At 46.3% G+C, this 17,916-nt stretch overlaps 1 protein-coding gene across 1 annotated transcript in view; it reads left to right on the forward strand.

Moving 5' to 3' along the window:
* Positions 1 to 17,916, forward strand: part of DNAH9 (dynein axonemal heavy chain 9) — a 240,318-nt gene that overhangs the window by 189,935 nt on the left and 32,467 nt on the right. Inside the window, exons 59-60 of the mRNA XM_075014992.1 lie at positions 6,759 to 6,952; positions 17,353 to 17,501. Of these exons, the coding sequence (XP_074871093.1) occupies positions 6,759 to 6,952; positions 17,353 to 17,501 (343 nt within the window). The remainder of the gene's footprint in view (positions 1 to 6,758; positions 6,953 to 17,352; positions 17,502 to 17,916) is intronic.

A 17,916-nucleotide genomic window follows, 5' to 3' on the forward strand; every position in this document is an offset into this window, starting at 1 on the left:
AGGTCAGATTGTTTTTAAGGATAATTTATCATTCTTGACCTTTCTTATTCAATTGAGACATCCCTACAGATATGCTAATACTAACAGCTTTGGTCCTGGAGTCCTTATTTTCTACCTTCTTAACAACACCTTTTTGGGAGTTTCATGACAAGGTCCATTACCACTGGCCAGCTAAAATGTCAGCAGCTGGTAGCCTAGAAAGTGGGGGGCATGCACATAAACTGAAGGAGTGTTTGTATATTGTCATGTAAATTAATGGAGGTATGCACATTTGAATCCCGGTATAACAGTGATAACATAGTCAAGGAGAGAAAGTGGTGAGGGCTTTGAAGGAAAATAGGGGCATAAGGTGCAGTGATCATGTCAGCCTCTGTGAAAATAGCGAGGATGATTAAAATGTACCTCTTGTGTTGAGTGCTGATTGAAGTTTGACAAACGCATCATGTCTATATTTTTACCTTCATTAGTCTTGTACTCCTGAGCTGAATAATTCAGGTAGTGTGACTAAACAAAAAACACCACCCCCGGCAAATAAATAATACAAAACAAACCTAGTCTGGTAAGATGGCAAATAATCCATCATTCTTTAATCCTATTAGTTAACATTATTCAAATGGAAAGTTCATTTGCCAATGTGTCAGCTTCCAGCATGTCCCAATTTATCAATCTCTGCTGGACGTCGGTATGGCTTTACCATCCTCTGGGGAGCTGTGTATCCTGGACTCTGAAGATGCTGGCTTCCCTGAGGAGCCACAAGCAAATCCACAGCAAATGGAGGAGGGAAAAGGAAAAACATGTTTATTTTCAGGAAGACAGGCCCTTCTAATGCATACCAGAGGTATAAGGTCATTGGTTCTAAGGCTGGAAGTCATCTAGTCAGAACCCGTGAATATGACAGGCCACCACCACCACCCAGCACCCACAGATTAACATCAAGAACTGAAATTAGACAAAGTATTGCAGCCACCAGGAGACAGTTATGTGCCACAGGCCCAGGAGAGAAGACTTTGAGGTACTTGGTGACCCCGCTAGCCGTTCAATCGTAAGGAGAGCTGTGCAATGTCCAGCTAGTCAGTAGGAGATCAAACACTGACCTATGACTCATCAGTTCTGGTTTTGCCGCATTGTAATAGTGTGAACAAGGACCGTAATGAATGGGCTGTGTGTTCTTCCCCAAGGACGACTCTGAACACATGATGGGGTGCACAGTGGGTGGGGAGTCTTTCTCTTATTTCGACTGAGGATGCTGCATTTCTCTCCTGTTGGTGGAATAGTGCTATGGCAAAGAGTTACATGCAGAGTTTGAACCTTTGGAATAGAAAGGGACATCCCCAGAGTGCAGATAGACCTCTGTTGCACCCAGTGAAAGTATTTCATTTGCCATTGGCAGCAGTTACAGCTAGCCAGGACCCTGGATGTTTTCAAAGCCCATGCTGTGTGCTGTCTCTCAGAAAATGTTACTTGTCAACAGTCCCAAAGCTGTCAGTTTGTCTTCCTTAATCTCCACCTTTCCCAAGACACCTATAAATCGTGACTGCCTGGCCTTGGCGAGGCTGGTGGCCACAACTCACACAAATACAGCTGTGTCCATCATACCCTTGTCGTCCTCATTTGTCTGTTTATTCATCTGTCCTGCCCTGTTTACATCTTCGACTGGCAGCTCTCTAGGGCTGTTTGTGTTACTCATTTATGCAGGGTCCATTACTATGGTGGAACACTCCAGCACAATAATAACTGTAATGATGAGCAACATAAGACTTTTCTTCACCTGACAAATTACCGAATTTTGCCAGGATAAATAACACATCTATAGAGCCTATATAAACCATAAATAAATTACAAACATTTGTGTTCCTGGTTGCTTTCTCCTCACCTTTGTGGTATTGGATCTTTCCGTAAACATAATCCCAGAAAGCACAGGTCTCTGTGCTGACAGCCTCTGCAGTTTCTCTGCACAACTGTTCGAAGGAGCTGGGCACAAAATAGCGACTGCGAAGGAGCAATCTCAGGTTAAAATCAGCAGACTTTATAAAAGCTCACTCAGCTCACCAATAACAACTTGGGTTGTTCACACTGCAGGTGGGTTGCAAATCACTCTAGTTTTCACACCTCTGTCGTGAGTCTTATGGCACTGGGCGGGGGTCTCAAAAACCCAGAGGCTGGAAGCCTGGGATGAGGTGAATTCCTCAGCTTCTGCTTTGAAGTTTTCAGTTCTCATGGCTAGGGAGAACAGCTTGAAAGCGTGAAACCAAGTGAACACAACGGGGTCAAAAAGCAGCAGGCCTATGACAAGACCCCACATTTTATTACATACAACTCATACATTTTTAAAGAAGTCTTGGGATTTGGGGTGGGGGAGGGGACACTTCATAATGTTTAAATATATGGGGATGGCAACACTGTGTTTTCTCTTGATTCTGTTTTACTTGTTTATAATATTGACCTGGGGTGGGACATAGAAAACAGACTTGTCACTTTCACTTTTGGCTTCTGATGCAACAGAACGTTGCGGTAGTGTCTGGGTTGAAAGTGTACACGGAGAAAGTCGTTTGGTTTGTTTTTTAAAACTCATTGCTTTACAACTTAAAAAAAATAATCTATGGACCCATTTCTACTTGTCTTAGGTTTTGTAAAAATTTCTTTTGGCAACACTTAGGGTATGTCTACACTTATAGGGACTCTTGATGACTGCTATACAATTTTAGATACACCAATTGAGTACCTAAAATTGATTTTGCAGCTGTCAGCTTTGGTCCCTGTTTTCACTGCAGAATGTCGATGGGAGTGCTCCTCCTGTTGACATTCCTTAATTCTCGTGGGTCGCAAGGAGTTCTGGCGTTGACATTGACCCAAGAACGCACCATTTTGCATGTGTGCAAAATGGTGCCCTGGAAGATCGTGCCTAAATGTTCAATCTTCTGTGGCCAGTGTAGACCTGGCCTTACATTTTTGGGACAGATTTAACTTTATAGTGTCCTTGAAAATGCTGGCATTCAGCGATAAGAATAAGTATTCTCTCCGATAAACACACAAAGACTATGGTCGTGTATCAGGCACTGGAAGATAAGTTCTGCAAAGTAACAATGACAGCAAACTTTTAATGTTCTTATGCATAAAACACTCAGCTCATCCCCTAGAGCAGGGGACAGGAATCTTTTTCGAGGCAGTGCACCACAATTTGTCCTTTTGAACTCTGTGTACGGTCCGAGAGCCGGTGATTCTTTTTAAAGTCACAAATAGTCCTACTTACTACAGCTCCATTAACAAACAAATGCAGATGCAGAGCATTACTACTTGTGGTGGTGACTGGTAGCATTGGCTGGTCTTTTGCAAATCCACAGGTGGCCTGGCTTTGAGCCAGCTCTCGGCTGCCTGAGGAAGATGGGGAGGAGTTGAGCTCCCTCCTGCCATACCGATGAAAATCGGCTCATGAGCCACTCTTGGCACCTGTGCCGGGGTGGGGGCGTTGCTGACCCCTGCCCTAGAGGTAGCAGCCCAGTGAGGCATTGTGTGAGGTTGCTGCCCCAGTGCCTGGAGTTTCTCAGCCCTCTGAGCAATCCTGTCACGTCCTTGTCCCTGAGTAAAGCTCTTCCTGTCTCTCTGCCCTCAGATCGACTCTGAGACACTGCACATAAAGGACACAATGTGAAAAAAAAAACTGAATTGGCTTGTGATGGAAAATTGGAATTTTGTCCCAAAGGACAAGGTTGGAGTGCCCCTTGTGTTTGCTACAGCAAGGGCTGGGCAGGACTTTACTTTGCATGTTTGAATATGTGCAGTTCACAGATCTTCAGCCTCTTAACGTCAGCATTGGACCCGCTTGTGAGTGGAGTATGGGACGTCTGATGAAAACGATAACGATACAGCAAATTGTGCTGGTGACTCAGTGGGTATAATTCTACTCCCTGAGGTAACTGATGCATTGCTGTAATGCACTTCCTGTGCATTACTGTGCTCCTGGAGGGGCCACCCTTAAGCTGAAATGCAAATTCAAGGCCTTCAGACCTGCAACTTGTAACAATGCTGCAGCACCTCTGCAAGAGAAGGAGCAGTTGCCCTGTTCTACTGGCCGCATCTCAGCTTGGTTATTACATTGTCTCTCTCCACAGCCCCAGCAGCTTAACTTCAAGAAGTTATTCTCCACAGACCCTCCTAGATGCTGTCATAGCCTGTTGGTGCCGAAGGGCTGCGTTTCACAGCTTGAGGGGTGGTACCTCTTCCGTCTCTTCAGCACTATTCAATCTCCTTCTGCCTTCTGGGAAAAACGATGTAGTACAGCATTTGGAAGTGCTTGGGTACAGTGGGCACCCATGTGAGAAGGTGGACAAGCAGAGAGAGAGAGAGAGAGAGAGAGAGAATGTGGGGACTGAGGGCCAGTGTGTTTGGGGGTAGAAAGAGAGATTACAGCTATATTTGACATCGTATGGTTTGATGAGGATGGAGTTCTGGAGCCTCCAGCTGGCTGCAATCATTGAGGTGCTCAGTGCTGGGGCTAGTCCGATTCCTTCCTGACTCTCATCGCAGTGTTAAGATTCGTCTTTTTGAGGTGGTTAATGCCAGAAGGGCATTGCTCACAGACTCGTTGTCTGCCAAGTATCACCCTCAGCGTCTCTTGCCGGTGCTCGGTCCACAACCTCCAGGCCTAGCCATTTATGTCCCTGTCACTGAGGAGCAGCCTACCGGGGAATGCGTATCTCTTGCCTGGCACTTGGACCTGTGAACGCGAGCATATTTGAACTGTTTATTGGGGGCAGATGCTCTGTGGAGTTTGTCTCCACACCCAACTCCATCTTGTGGTGATCATATTTCAGTCACGGTGGCCTATGGGCACCACTTCTGTAGTGGATGGGGTGGGGGTCGCTCCCCCCCCCACCGACCCCGGGTGTCCCTGTTTAGAGTACAGGCGTGGGCATCACAGGCAAGGCTGAGGAGGGAGGCAACAGTTGGTTTCCAGGCAGGACCCCATGAGGCAGCCTGTAAAGGCGTGCAGCTCCGGGTCACTAGAGAGGAAGTGCATATCGTCTGCAGAGTCAGAGGAGGGGTGTAGCTCTGTGACGGTGGCAAAGCCAGGCACAGCTCTGAAGTGTGGAGAAAGTAACCACTTGTGCCAAATCCCGCCCTTTGCTGTGCGTGCTCCTGTGGGAGGGTGCTCACCAGGGAGTGCCTGGCACCAATTCCCACAGCTGGGTTAACGTGCTGGCCATGGCTCTGGCTTGTCTGGAACACAAGCGCCCTCTCCCCCACCCACCCCCACCATCCCCCTGTGCCACCCTGGGAGATGTTACTTGGTAAAAGAGCAGGTGTGGTCCTAACTGCCTCTCAGTTCTGTCTGGCCGCAAGCTGGGAACTCTCCCCCCGGTGCGCCCCCGCTTCTGGCCTTTTGGCTGCTCTTCGCAAAGCTCAGCAGTGTTTGACAGTGTCTGCACCGCTGCAGACGTGGGCTGGGCCCGTCCCTCTGGGGCTGCTTCCCTGCCTCCTGCTGTCCAGGTGCCAGACCGATTTTCCCCCCGAGATGATCTCCTTGCCTCAGGCCTCGGGTCCCAAAGGCGAGGTGGCAGAGGAAGCTGGCATGGGGTCCTGCGTGTAATCTGAGACTTTGATGTCTGCTACAGACACGTTTTTGAGGAGACAGGTGGAAGTGGTGGGACCGAGAGATGGGGCGGGAAGTAAAACTGAGTAGCTGTTACTCCCTGCCACTTGCTAATCTGCAGAGTGGGAATCCATGGGTCAGTTCTCACAGGAGAAAACCAGTCCTGCCCCAACTCCCTACGCTTCTTCAACATGGCTGCCTCTCTCTCCCCACCTACCCCGGGAGTCTCGATTCAAGCTTCTTGAGGAAGGAGCTGAAAGATCATTGGGGTTATGAACCCTTTGTGCCCTCAGAACCCTGTGTGGGCCATGAGAGATCTCGCAGGCCCTGCTTTCTGCAGGCTCAAAGAGCTGATTGAACATTCCCAAAGAGGATGCATTGCCATGTGCAAACACCTCAGGAATCCTGCATAGATGGGCAGGGAGTCATGCTTGCCAAAACATCAAAATGTCTTCTGGTGGCCTGTGTGAAGGTGCCCTGGCTGTTTTGTTGGTTCAGTGCTTATTGCACTTGGGGCTGACAAATTATATTACTTATGGCGTAAACGGCAGGTATAGCTGCTCGGCAGGTATAGCTGCTCAGCAGCTCTCAGGGTGTAGCCCATAGTGATTAGCAGTGGCTCTGAGCATTAAAGTTCTTATTCTGGACTTCCCTGTAGTTCCAAGGGATGCCCAGACTTTGTTTTGGGCTGATGCGTAATAGACTTTGTCTTTTCAGAGTTAAATCATCCTTGATGACCTTTGTGATCCCTTCTAACGCTATGGCTCTGTGAATCCAAGCAACTCCTGCACTTGTACCTATTAATCAGGGACTTGAGTCAAGACAGTGCTTAACCACACGTGAAAGTCTCGTTGGTGTAAGGTTAAGTATATGCTCAAGAGTTGTCATGAGTTGGGCGCCTTCTTGAATCACGGCCTAATTAAGTACGCTTCACAGCACACCTCTGAGATAAGGTACTGTACAGATGGCTGGACCTGAGCCATAGGGAGACTAGCTGATTGGCAACAGGGAAGTGAGTGAATGGGGAACAGAACCCAGGACCCTAGCTGCTTGGTTTTGATTTTAATTATTCCAGAATGGTAAAACTGTAGCATCAAGTAGCTGCAAGAAACAATTTACAAGGCTACCTAGTATTTCTGTCCTAAAGGGGTTCTCTGCCCTTTTCCAGAGCCTGTCATCGATGGAGGAATTCCGGAACTTGGATCGAGATATCGAGGGCTCTGCCAAACGGTGGAAGAAATTTGTAGAATCTGAATGCCCTGAAAAGGAGAAGTTCCCTCAGGAATGGAAGAACAAGTCAGCTCTGCAGCGGCTGTGCATGCTGAGAGCGATCCGGCCTGACCGCATGACTTATGCTGTCCGGTAAGTAGTCCAAGTGATCATCCCTGTAATGCTTCCACCTGGTGGAGATGTGTGTTTCTATGTAATGGGGAGTGCCAGAAAGCAGAGCTGATTCAGAAAACGAGTTCACGTGTAATTAACCTCAGTATAGGAATCTCACAAAATCTTGTTCTGAAAGATTTTTGTTACTGTCCCTGAATGGCCCTAGCTGCCATGCAGTGCGCTCACTCCACTTAATCAGGACCCTCTTAATCAGGAAACCCTTTTCATCAGGATGGCTGCTGGGGAGCATAATTGTATGTGGTAGCAGCTTAAGTTAAACTGTGTGAAGAGCAGACATATGCAGTCACAAATTGGCTGGTATCGAGAGGAACCGTGAAGCTTTGTGTGGTCCTTTATTCCTAAACTATTAGAGAAGCTTTCCCACTTTTCAATAAATTTTCAGGCAGTGAATTGAAAAAAAAAAAAATAGAGATTCTGAGAGGCACAGATTGGGCTGTACGGAATCTCTTGCTGAACAGAAATGATTTCATTATAATACCTCTTCTGTGTTATACATGAAAAACAAAGCACAGCTGCGGCAGAACACTTCACAACTGATCTTGTTTGTGTCAAACAGGAAACTCACATTCTCTTATTAATGGATTTGTCCTATTGCTATAATAAGCAGCAGCCTCACTACAGTTACTTACTGTGAATGGCTGTGGGATACTAATTGCACGTTTGGCTTCACAAACTATAGATGCAAGAAGAGGAACAAGAGTAGGCTGTAACTTTCACAGCAACTGTCCCTTTCATCCAAATACACTTTGGTTTTACACGTCAGTCCTGTCTCTAAAGTCTAACAATCTCTAGCAGACTCAAACTGTATAATTCATACTGTTACTAAATTGTTTATAGCTGTTATTCCTTAGATGCTGGAGTCTTACAGACTGGGTTAATGCTGGAAAAGTAACACATATGTCACACTGGTTATAAAAGCTGTAGTTCTAAATTATGTACTAAAGGCAAATAGGCACATCTAAGCTTTAAATGGACAACACAGTACAGATGTTCTAGGAAAAACTAAAGGTCAGTCACTCATCAGGACTTGTTCTGTGTATACTGTCCTTGTCTTCCTTATTCTGACATTTCTGTAAGACATTACTGTCTTTCACTGAAAAGGTTGTTGTGTAGCTTCATAACAACTACACAGCCTTATATATGTATACCTGGGCTGAGGTACACGTTGTAAGTTGCTCCATGCAGGAACTAGAGCTCTTTTTGTGTTTGTACCAAAAGATCCTAACAGGCCTTTGGGAGATACCGCACTAGACTCAAAATATTTTCATTCTAACTCATCTTTTTGTAACCATTGCTCACAACTTTCTCAGACTCCCTTTGGGCCAGATTTTTCTGCTTTGTCTGATCCCAAGGAAGCTTTTCTTTTTTTTTTTTTTCCTTGAAAGTTTAACATCAGTTAAGCTGTTTTTGGCCGTGTCTACACTTCAGAGTTTTCTCGAGAAAACTTGTGGAACATCCACACTACAGCAGTTTTCTCAGAAGAGTTCAGACAAGGCATAATCCCTCTGTCAACAAAAAAAAAAATAGTGTAGATGCTCTGGGGTGCCCTCTTTTGACAGAGAGGGCTTTCGGTTCACCTGGCTGCCCTGTTGGCAGAGCTTCCAGTTGGCTGTTCTGTCGACAGAGGTCAGGGTAGTCTGGCCTCTCTCTGTTGATGGGGGTGCCTCTATTAGGCATGGACGTGTTCTGTCGACAAAGGTTCCATCAGGTAATATGCCCTGACAGTAACTTCTGTTGACAAAGCTCTGTAGTGTAGACCCAGCCTTTGTGTTTGTGTGAATAGTTATTAAATTTTATTCATCTTCTCCCATCCATTCCAACTGAAACATGTACTCCCATCACTCAGAAATGGGTTAACCTAGAAATGGGAAATTAAGCTTCCGGGGACAGCAATCCTTGATGATAAGGAAAAAGAATCCAGGTTGGAAGAAGTGAGTTGAGTATTTCTGCAGTTCTGAACATGTAACATTGGCATGTTAGTGTAAATGCATTAGAACAGTTTGTGCTTTTCTAGAGTACTGAGCTTGCACAATGAGGCTCTAATGCATCATGCCTTTTCTAAAGACTTCCATTTTGCAGATGACTGATTGTTGGTCTACCTAAAATAATCAAAGACATTAAATACAAACTGAATATGAAGCCAATGTACTTTTAGGGCCCAACATTTTCCAGCCTGGATCCCTAAAGTTACACTCCTGAATCCATACATTGGTAGCTAAGTGAAAGTGGCCTGACTTCCAGAAATCCTGATTCAGGATTCTCCAGATCTGAAGATGGGTCTGTCCCATGACAGCTCATCACCTAATAAATAATATTGTTAGTCTTTAAGGTGCTACAGGACTGCTTTTTTGTTTTGGTAGGAGGATGTTGAGCAAGTATTCTGTGTAACCCTTCTTCTCAGCTTCACTCTTTGCTGAATCATCAGCCAAGGCTCAGTCTTTAAAGCATTGGACAGAATTAAACTTCAGGGCTATTGTGTGTAATGCCTTGAGAAGTATGTGTTAAATGTTTCCAGTCAACTTCAAAGAGAGCAGTACCGTACATTCTCTGAGTAAATCAAACCTTTAATGCACAGGAAAAATCATATAAGCAATGTAAAATATAGTAAATATTATTTGGAGTACCATGAATAACTTTTAAATGCAGGTTACTAGACAGCATCTACTCATGTTCCTTGTACAGACTTTTCCCTCTGTTACACATATTCAGATATAAAATTCAAGCGTTTGCTGTTCTATATGTCAATAAACGCATTAGAACACGTTCCCCTGTGGTCTTCTATCAGAGATGAGTTCTCAGTCTTCGTTATGTGGCCAGAGTATGCAGTTTGTCACCTTGACTCTTGAAAAATGATAACAGCTCTATTCTGTCAAATGCTTCAGAAATCCACCACCAAACACAGTCTGGGAACCTCCCCAGCTGGTGGGATTCCAGCCCAGGGTTGGGCTAAGAGCTACTGATCTCATCAGCTGCTGGTGAAACAGAAATCTGTAGCCTGTATTCTGTGTGGTTCAGTGACTGGGCATGTAAAATATCCATTCCTGGATCTGTAGAAGGCTCTTACTCTGAGACCCAGTCTTTTTCCCGTTAGTTTAGCTAAGTCAGGGAAGAACTGAGGGATGGTAGGAGTGGTGTCCCTGGCCTCTGTTTGTCAGAGGTTGGAAATGGATGTCAGGAGAGGGATCGCTTTGGTGATTCCCTGTTCTGTTCACTCGCTCTGGGGCATCAGGCATTGGCCTCTGTTGGCAGACAGGACACTGGGCTAGATGGACCATTGGTCTGATCCAGTATGGCCATTCTTATGTTCTAACTTACAGACCCTCGCCACACATTCTCTTCAGTTTAGACGGGAGCCCAGTTCAGCCTGGTTATCTGATAAATTTGATTCTTTCTTGGAAGAGATTGCAAAGGGGTCAAAGCTTTTTCGGGGTCCCTCCTCCACAGCATGGAGTCTCCTGTTGCGTAAGTAAGGCCAACATTCCGTGGTCCCACACATACACAGCTGCAGTCAGAAGTATTAAAACTGTGTTGCTGTTGCAGCTTAGTTTGCAATCAGTGACCTTTCCTTTTCATTATGTACAACTTTCTCAGCTTCTGTTCATCTGCACACTTTTTGGGTGATGATACTATGTTCTTTTCCAAGTCCTCAGTAAAAATGTGAAATGGTGTTAAGACCCAGGACTGCTCCCTGCAGGACTGCACCGGGCAGGTGCATTTCCAGTAATAATTCCCTGTTTAAACTTACTCTGTGAGACCTGGCAGGCAGCCAGTTTTTAAATCCATTTAATATCTCTTATATTAATTTTCTATTGTACCTCTGCATGGTGGCATCACGACTCACCCTGATGGCCAGTGCAGCAGCTAGGCACTGAAGAGACATCAGGGGAGAGTGAGATCAAGAAGGCAGAACACGTTGGGACTGGTGCATTCTACAGCAGGTCAGCTGGAGAGTCCTCTGTCTTGCAAGGTATTCAGGCCCATCTGTTGATCACTTGTGCAGAACAAGCTCCACCACTCATGGCCACTAGCTGAAATATGAGATATTCCTAACCGAGGGTGTTCTCCCGAGAGAGCTGTTTGCTAGCTATGAGAACATGAAGAGCCTGGAGCTCTGCTCCCGGAAGAGCTCTAGGGCAGATGCAGTTTTGGTTTTTGGGGAAGACAACCTGCCTGTTGCCTTCCCTTCCATTTTGCTAATTCCCTCTGGAAGATGCACCTGGGATGATGATAGCTCCAGCCTGGGCAGATCAGTCGAGGCACCAATCTGTCAGACCCCTTCTTCTGCTAACGAACCTACTGGAATTTATTTGGCAGAGCCAAGTTCTGCAATGGTACTGAGTCCTGGCAACTCTGCCAGTGACAGCACGGAGGCTGGCTGGCGAAGCGTTCTGGGCAAGTGTCCGGATGCTGTACAAGGTGGGATGCAGAATAGAAAAGCCTCTCCTGGAAAACCATATCAAGTTCCACAGCAGAGTTCCTTGGTGTGATCTGAACAAAAAGCAGTCAAGTAGCACTTTAAAGACTAGCAAAATAGTTTATTAGGTGAGCTTTCGTGGGACAGACCCACTTCTTCAGACCATATCCAGACCAGAACAGACTCAATATTTAAGACACAGAGAACCAAAAACAGTAAGCAAGGAGGACAAATCAGAAAAAAATAATCAAGGTGAGCAAATCAGAGAGTGGAGGGGTCGGGGGGAAGATCAAGAATTAGACTGAGTTAAGTATGCAGACGAGCCCCTATAGTGACTCAGAAAGTTCACATCTCGATTTAAACCATGTGTTAATGTTCCGAATTTGAATATAAATGTCAATTCGTCCGCTTCTGTTTCTACAAAGGAGCGATAATTTCTTTTCAGTAACACGCATACCTTGAGGTCATTGACAGAATGGCCCATTCCATTAAAATGTTGACTAACTGGTTTGTGGATCTGGAGTGTTTTAATGTCTGTTTTGTGCCCGTTGACCCTTTGTCTAAGGGAGTTAGAAGTCTGTCCAATATACAAAGCATCTGGGCATTGTTGACACATGATGGCATATATGATGTTAGTAGAGGAGCATGAGAAAGTGCCCATGATTCTGTGAGTAACCTGGTTAGGTCCAGTGATGGTATTTCCAGAGAAGATATGTGGACAAAGCTGGCAGCGGGCTTTGTTGCAGGGAAAGGTTCCAGGACTGGTGTTCCTGGGATATAGACTGTGGCTGTTAGTAAGGATCCTCATGAGGTTGGGAGGTTGTCTGTAGGAGAGAACAGGCGTGTCACCCAGGGCCTTCTGGAGTGTAGCATCCTGATTAAGAATAGGTTGTAGGTCTTTGCAGTGGTCTGAGTTGGGGGCTGTAAGTGATGACCAGTGGTGTTCTGTTCTTGGCTTTTTTGGGCTGATCTTGGAGTAGCTGGTTTCTGGGTATGCGTCTGGCCCTGTTGATTTGTTTTTTTACTTCTCCTGATGGGTAATTCAGGTTTATGAATATTTGGTAAAGTTCTTGTAGTTTTTGGTCTCTGTCAGTTGGATCAGAGCAAATGCGATTGTACCTAAGAGCTTGACTGTAAACAATGGATCTAGTCACGTGTGCAGGATGGAAACTAGAAGGGTGTAGATAAGTATAGCGATCAGTAGGTTTTCGATACAATGTGGTACTGATCAGGCCAGCCTTGATTAGTACTGTAGTGTCCAGGAAATGTAGCTCTTGCATGTTGTAATTGAGGCATAAGTTGATGGTGGAGTGTAGATTGTTAAAGTCTCTGTGGAATTCTTCTAGAGCTTCTGTACCAAATCATAAAGATGTCATCAATGTATCTTAAGTAGAGGAGTGGTAATAGGGGACGAGAGCTGAGGAATCGTTGTTCCAGGTCAGCCATAAATATATTAGCATATTGTGGGGCCATGCAGGTGCCCATAGCAGTTCCACTAATCTGGAGGTATAAATTGTCCTCAAAACGGAAATGACTGTGTGTGAGAACATTTCAGCTGCTCTCTTCCAGCCACCCTGGAATACATGCCACTCTAGGAATGCTCTCCTAATTAACTCTGCCACATCTCATCTGGACAATATACCAGCGTAGCGTAACTGCCCACAGGCAGACTCAAACCTGGGATCTCTGGAGCTTAGTGCAGGTGCTGCTACAACTTGATCTAAAGGCCAGTTGGCTCTTAGCTTAGGCTGTAGAGGACACTTATTCATTCTACGTTAAGTGGTCTAGGTACCACTACATGGGACAGTTAGCCACACATAGGTGTGTGGGTTACAGTATCACAGGATCACAGAATCATAGGGCTGGAAGGGACCTCAGGAGGTCATCTAGTCCAGCCCCCTGCTTCAAGCAGGATCAACCCCCACTAAGTCATCACAGCCAGGACCTTATCCAGCCAGGACTTAAAAACTTCGAGGGATGGAGAATCCACCACCTCTCTCGGTAACACATTCCAGTGCTTCACCACCCGCCTGGTGAAGTAGTTTTTCCTAATATCTAACCTACACCTCTCCCTCTTCAGCTTCAGACCATTGCTCCTTGTTCTGCCATCTGACACCACTGAGAACAGTTTCTCACCCACCTGCTGAAGGTCATTTGCCTTTTCCTGTCTCACACGACAAAGATTTTTAATGAGCTGGTGTCATGGGACATGCCTGCCCTGCTGGCCAAGCGTGGAGCCACAGGGACTCTGTCTCAGTTTCCCTCCTTCAGTAACTCCGCACACAAGTCAGTGCTAGAAATATGGCTTAGCTCTCTGGCCAGGTAACAAAAGTGCCCATTATGAGGCAACAAAAGTGAAACTAAATGATTCCAACAAATGAAAAAAACTTCTTCTGCCTGCTTCTCTATTAGAGACCCCTGGGTCCCAGGCAGGTTCCTGTACGGTGCTCAGCCTCCTGTTGTGCCTGACTCAGACCTGCCATTGGGCCTGCTCATTCCTTCTAGTTCCGTGCCCCAGAATGACCTCTCTGGACCCTTTTATGAGGCCCAGGGGTTCATTAAACTCTCACCTGATCCTTCCTTATTTGTGCTCCCTCAGGCCAGAAGTAGCGAAATAATGCACAGGCGGGGATAGCTCCATCTCCTCTTAACGGCGCAAGTCACTCTAGGACAGCTGAACTTGGGTAATGTCTAGGACTTGAATGCTGTGGTCCTCTCTTTGATGGCCCCTCCCTTTGAACCCAGGTCGTTATGCTCATTATATGCCTGCTCTGTTAAAGCAACTATTACCTCAGTGGGCAAATTACAGGCTATGAGGACAAGCCATCCCAGCACTATGCTTAATAAAGACAGGGTCACTCTCAGGACACATCCAGCATTTTACCAAATGTGGCTTTGAATACTTACTGGTGTTTTTCCTTAAACCTCATTACTCTCTGCAGAGGCTAAACCCTCCCACCCCCACTGGATTTCCTTTCAGCTGTGTCCTTTTATCTTTCCGGAGCAAAGCAATTTTGTAAATCATCCAGACTCTTTATGGCTCTTGGCGATAAGTCTAAAGGGCAGGCTGTTCCTCTGAAAGACTTGCTAAGTGGGTTACAAACTGCATTAAGCTTTCCTAGGTCGTTAAATAAACCGCCTCTTCCCTCCCCGGCTCTGCCAACAGCTGTGGCTTTTTTTCCAGGGAAGTCTCTGTTTCTGAGGCTTGTGGGGCAGCTACTCATCCTACATTTACCAACTGCTGCTCAGTTGTGGCAGCTGCAGGTCAGAGGCCAGCATGTCAGGGCTGTCTTGGAGTCGCTATTGAGCTAGAACAACAAGAAGTCTTGTGGCACGTTATAGACTAACAGATATTTTGGAGCATAAGCTTCCACGGGCAAAGACCTGCTTCATTAGATGCATTGAGCTAGAATGTCAGTCACCCGTCTCCTTGAGGGGTAACTGCTAGTTGCCCACCTGAGCTGCGTCTACACGTGCACGCTACTTCGAAGTAGCGGCAGTAACTTCGAAATAGTGCCCGTCGCGGCTACACGTGTTGGGCGCTATTTCGAAGTTGAAATCGACGTTAGGCAGCGAGACGTCGAAGTCGCTAACCCCATGAGGGGATGGGAATAGCGCCCTACTTCGACGTTCAACATCGAAGTAGGGACGTGTAGACGAGCCGCGTCCCGCAACATCGAAATAGCGGGGTCCTCCATGGCGGCCATCAGCTGGGGGGTTGAGAGATACTCTCTCTCCAGCCCTTGCGGGGCTCTGTGGTCACCGTGTGCAGCAGCCCTTAGCCCAGGGCTTCTGGCTGCTGCTGCTGCAGCTGGGGGTCCGTGCTGCATATACAGGGTCTGCAACTAGTTGTTGGCTCTGTGTATCTTGCACTGTTTAATGAAAGTGTGTCTGGGAGGGGCCCTTTAAGGGAGCGACTTGCTGTTGAGTCTGCCCCGTGACCCTGTCTGCAGCTGTGCCTGGCTCCCTTATTTCGATGTGTGCTACTTTGGCGTGTAGACGTTCCCTCGCTGTGCCTATTTCGATGTTGGGCTGAGCAACGTCGAAGTTGAACATCGACGTTGCCGGCCCTGGAGGACGTGTAGACGTTATTCATCGAAATAGGCTATTTCGATGTCGCTACTTCGAAATTAGCTATTTCGATGTAGCGTGCACGTGTAGACGTAGCCCTGGAGTGGTATCCATGGGAACAAGTGCTCTCAGACTCAAAGGTTACTTACCATACAGTAACGGGGATTCTTCAGGATTCTGCCGCTCACTCTCCTAGCCAGCTGATACTGGGCCCTTGAGTCAACCAACTGTGGAGTGCTGGGCTGTTCCAGGCTGTATACCCTTGCAGCAGGGAGCATGACTGTGTCCAGGGCACACAGATCCCAGGCTTGCACATAGACAGCCTCACACCTAGGTGGGGTCTGAGCGCACGATGGCATCTCAAGGAACTGGTATGGTATGGTAAGGGACCTCTCTGTATTGTTCTTGGGAGTTCCACTCCCAATCCCATTTCCTAAGTAACTACTACAGGCTTCACAGGGATAAGAAGTGACCCTGTTTACATGGCTTAGGGGGATGTGTGATCATGTTCTTTCAAGCACTTTTCCTGTGTGTTTCCTGCTAAAATTAAAACCGATTGTCAGAAATGGAACTGTACCCTGACCCAGGGCATGGGCTAATGAGATGCAGTTTCTTCTATAACCAGCATTGAATAGGCTAGCCCTTTGGGTGTATGTCAGCCTGGCCTACAAACCAACAGTGTCACATACAAATTGCATACATGTGTGGTGCTTTTCTGATGTCTCCATCTTTGTTGCCCTCTGCTCTCATGTGCATGTCTTTGAATCCTGTCCTTCATCTGAAGTCTGTAATGAGCACCATTGGTCTGAAACAGCTTGTTCTTCCTTACCATGGGCTGCCCACTGTCTGGAGAGGGAAGTGTAATTATTGCTAGGGATATGCAGCATTCTTCAGGGAGACAGCAAGAAAACAACAGAAGTTCCAAGAGGCCAGTTCATGTCATTGACCCTGAGATAGTGGAAAACGTAAGTGGCAGCTGAACATATGAACTTTGTAAAGGACTCCAAAAATGGGAGTTTGACTTGCAGTTAGCCTGTTTGACTGTTAAAATCGTTTGACTCTTTGACTTGTAGTTCAGTGACTCTGTACATTCTGTGGTGTTTTGATCCAAGCAGGTAATCAGCTTTTAGGATCCATTTTCTCTTGCAGGCAGCAGTAGAAGTTGATGGAGGCTGGTAATTTCTTTGATGTTATCTTGTTTATTTATGAGGACTGTACCAAGTCCTGCTTCTCTGAGCCAGGGGAGACCCAGGCACAACAGGAGCAGTTTCTCAACAGACAACCCTAAGTCATCTTAGCCAAGAGACCCAAGGGCTCTAGTTTTTCCCAGGGGCACAGTGGTACAGACTGCTGCCTGGCTATCTTGCACTTTGCGTCTCAGCCTCCCTCTGTTCTCCGTTTCTGTGTGTTCTGCCTTCCTTCCACCTGCAAAGCACAAAACCCCTCATGTGTCTCAAATGTGGGGAGGGGTTCTGATTAACTATTCCTGACAGTTAATTGGTGGTATGTTCACACCAGTCTCAAAGAGGTATGTCACCAAATCTCCCTGCATATCTCTTCTCACCACAGCGACCCTGAGGAGCCCCTACCGTGGTTGGTTATTGCTTATTTTCTCTGATGCTGCGACTTCAGAAACAAATACCATGTTGTGGGATGTTTCTACTGGAACAGCAATTCCAAAGAGAAAGCTACAAGTCATAATTAGGGTTCTGTGTTTTGCATCCAGTTTGTCATGGGGTTTCTTATTTCTTTGAGTTTGCAAGATACAATAAATACACCTAATGGATTGTGTATCAGCTTAGGAATACACTGCCTACGTTGGGTATTTCTGGCTTTTCTGAATATTAATGGTCTGACCATGTTTTTCTGGCAGAGATTTTGTTGAAGAAAAGCTGGGAAGTAAATACGTGATAGGAAGATCTCTGGATTTTGCAACATCATTTGAAGAGTCAGGACCTGCAACCCCAATGTTTTTTATCCTGTCCCCTGGGGTTGACCCGCTGAAGGATGTGGAAAAACAAGGTAAACAAATCATGTCTCTGAACAATCCACAACATCCTGGTTTGTTATCTTCTGTGTCATTAGCTGGGCATGAGTCTCCTGGGTTTGCTCTTGGCTTTTCCTGGATAAGAGAGCGACCAGTTAAGAGCAGATAGCGCACAGAGTGTGCTTCGCAGAGTTTGTGAAATTTCACCTAAAGCTTAAGTTAAACTTCTCTCCTCCAGGTATTACCTAGAATAGCAACCCAGCTGTAGTTTCTGAGTTTCTCTCTCATACAACTTGTAATGCAACCAGAGGTTATTAGAATGATCTCAGCTAGCACCCTACTGTTCTCCTCTCACATTCTGCTGAGGAGACTAGCAGCATTTCCACTTGGACTTCTCCCTCGCTCTGGTGGGCTAACAGCCTTGGCCCATCCAATGGATGGAGCACAACA

This window comes from Carettochelys insculpta, chromosome 20, assembly GCF_033958435.1.
Source record: "Carettochelys insculpta isolate YL-2023 chromosome 20, ASM3395843v1, whole genome shotgun sequence".
Lineage (NCBI taxonomy): Eukaryota > Metazoa > Chordata > Testudines > Carettochelyidae > Carettochelys > Carettochelys insculpta.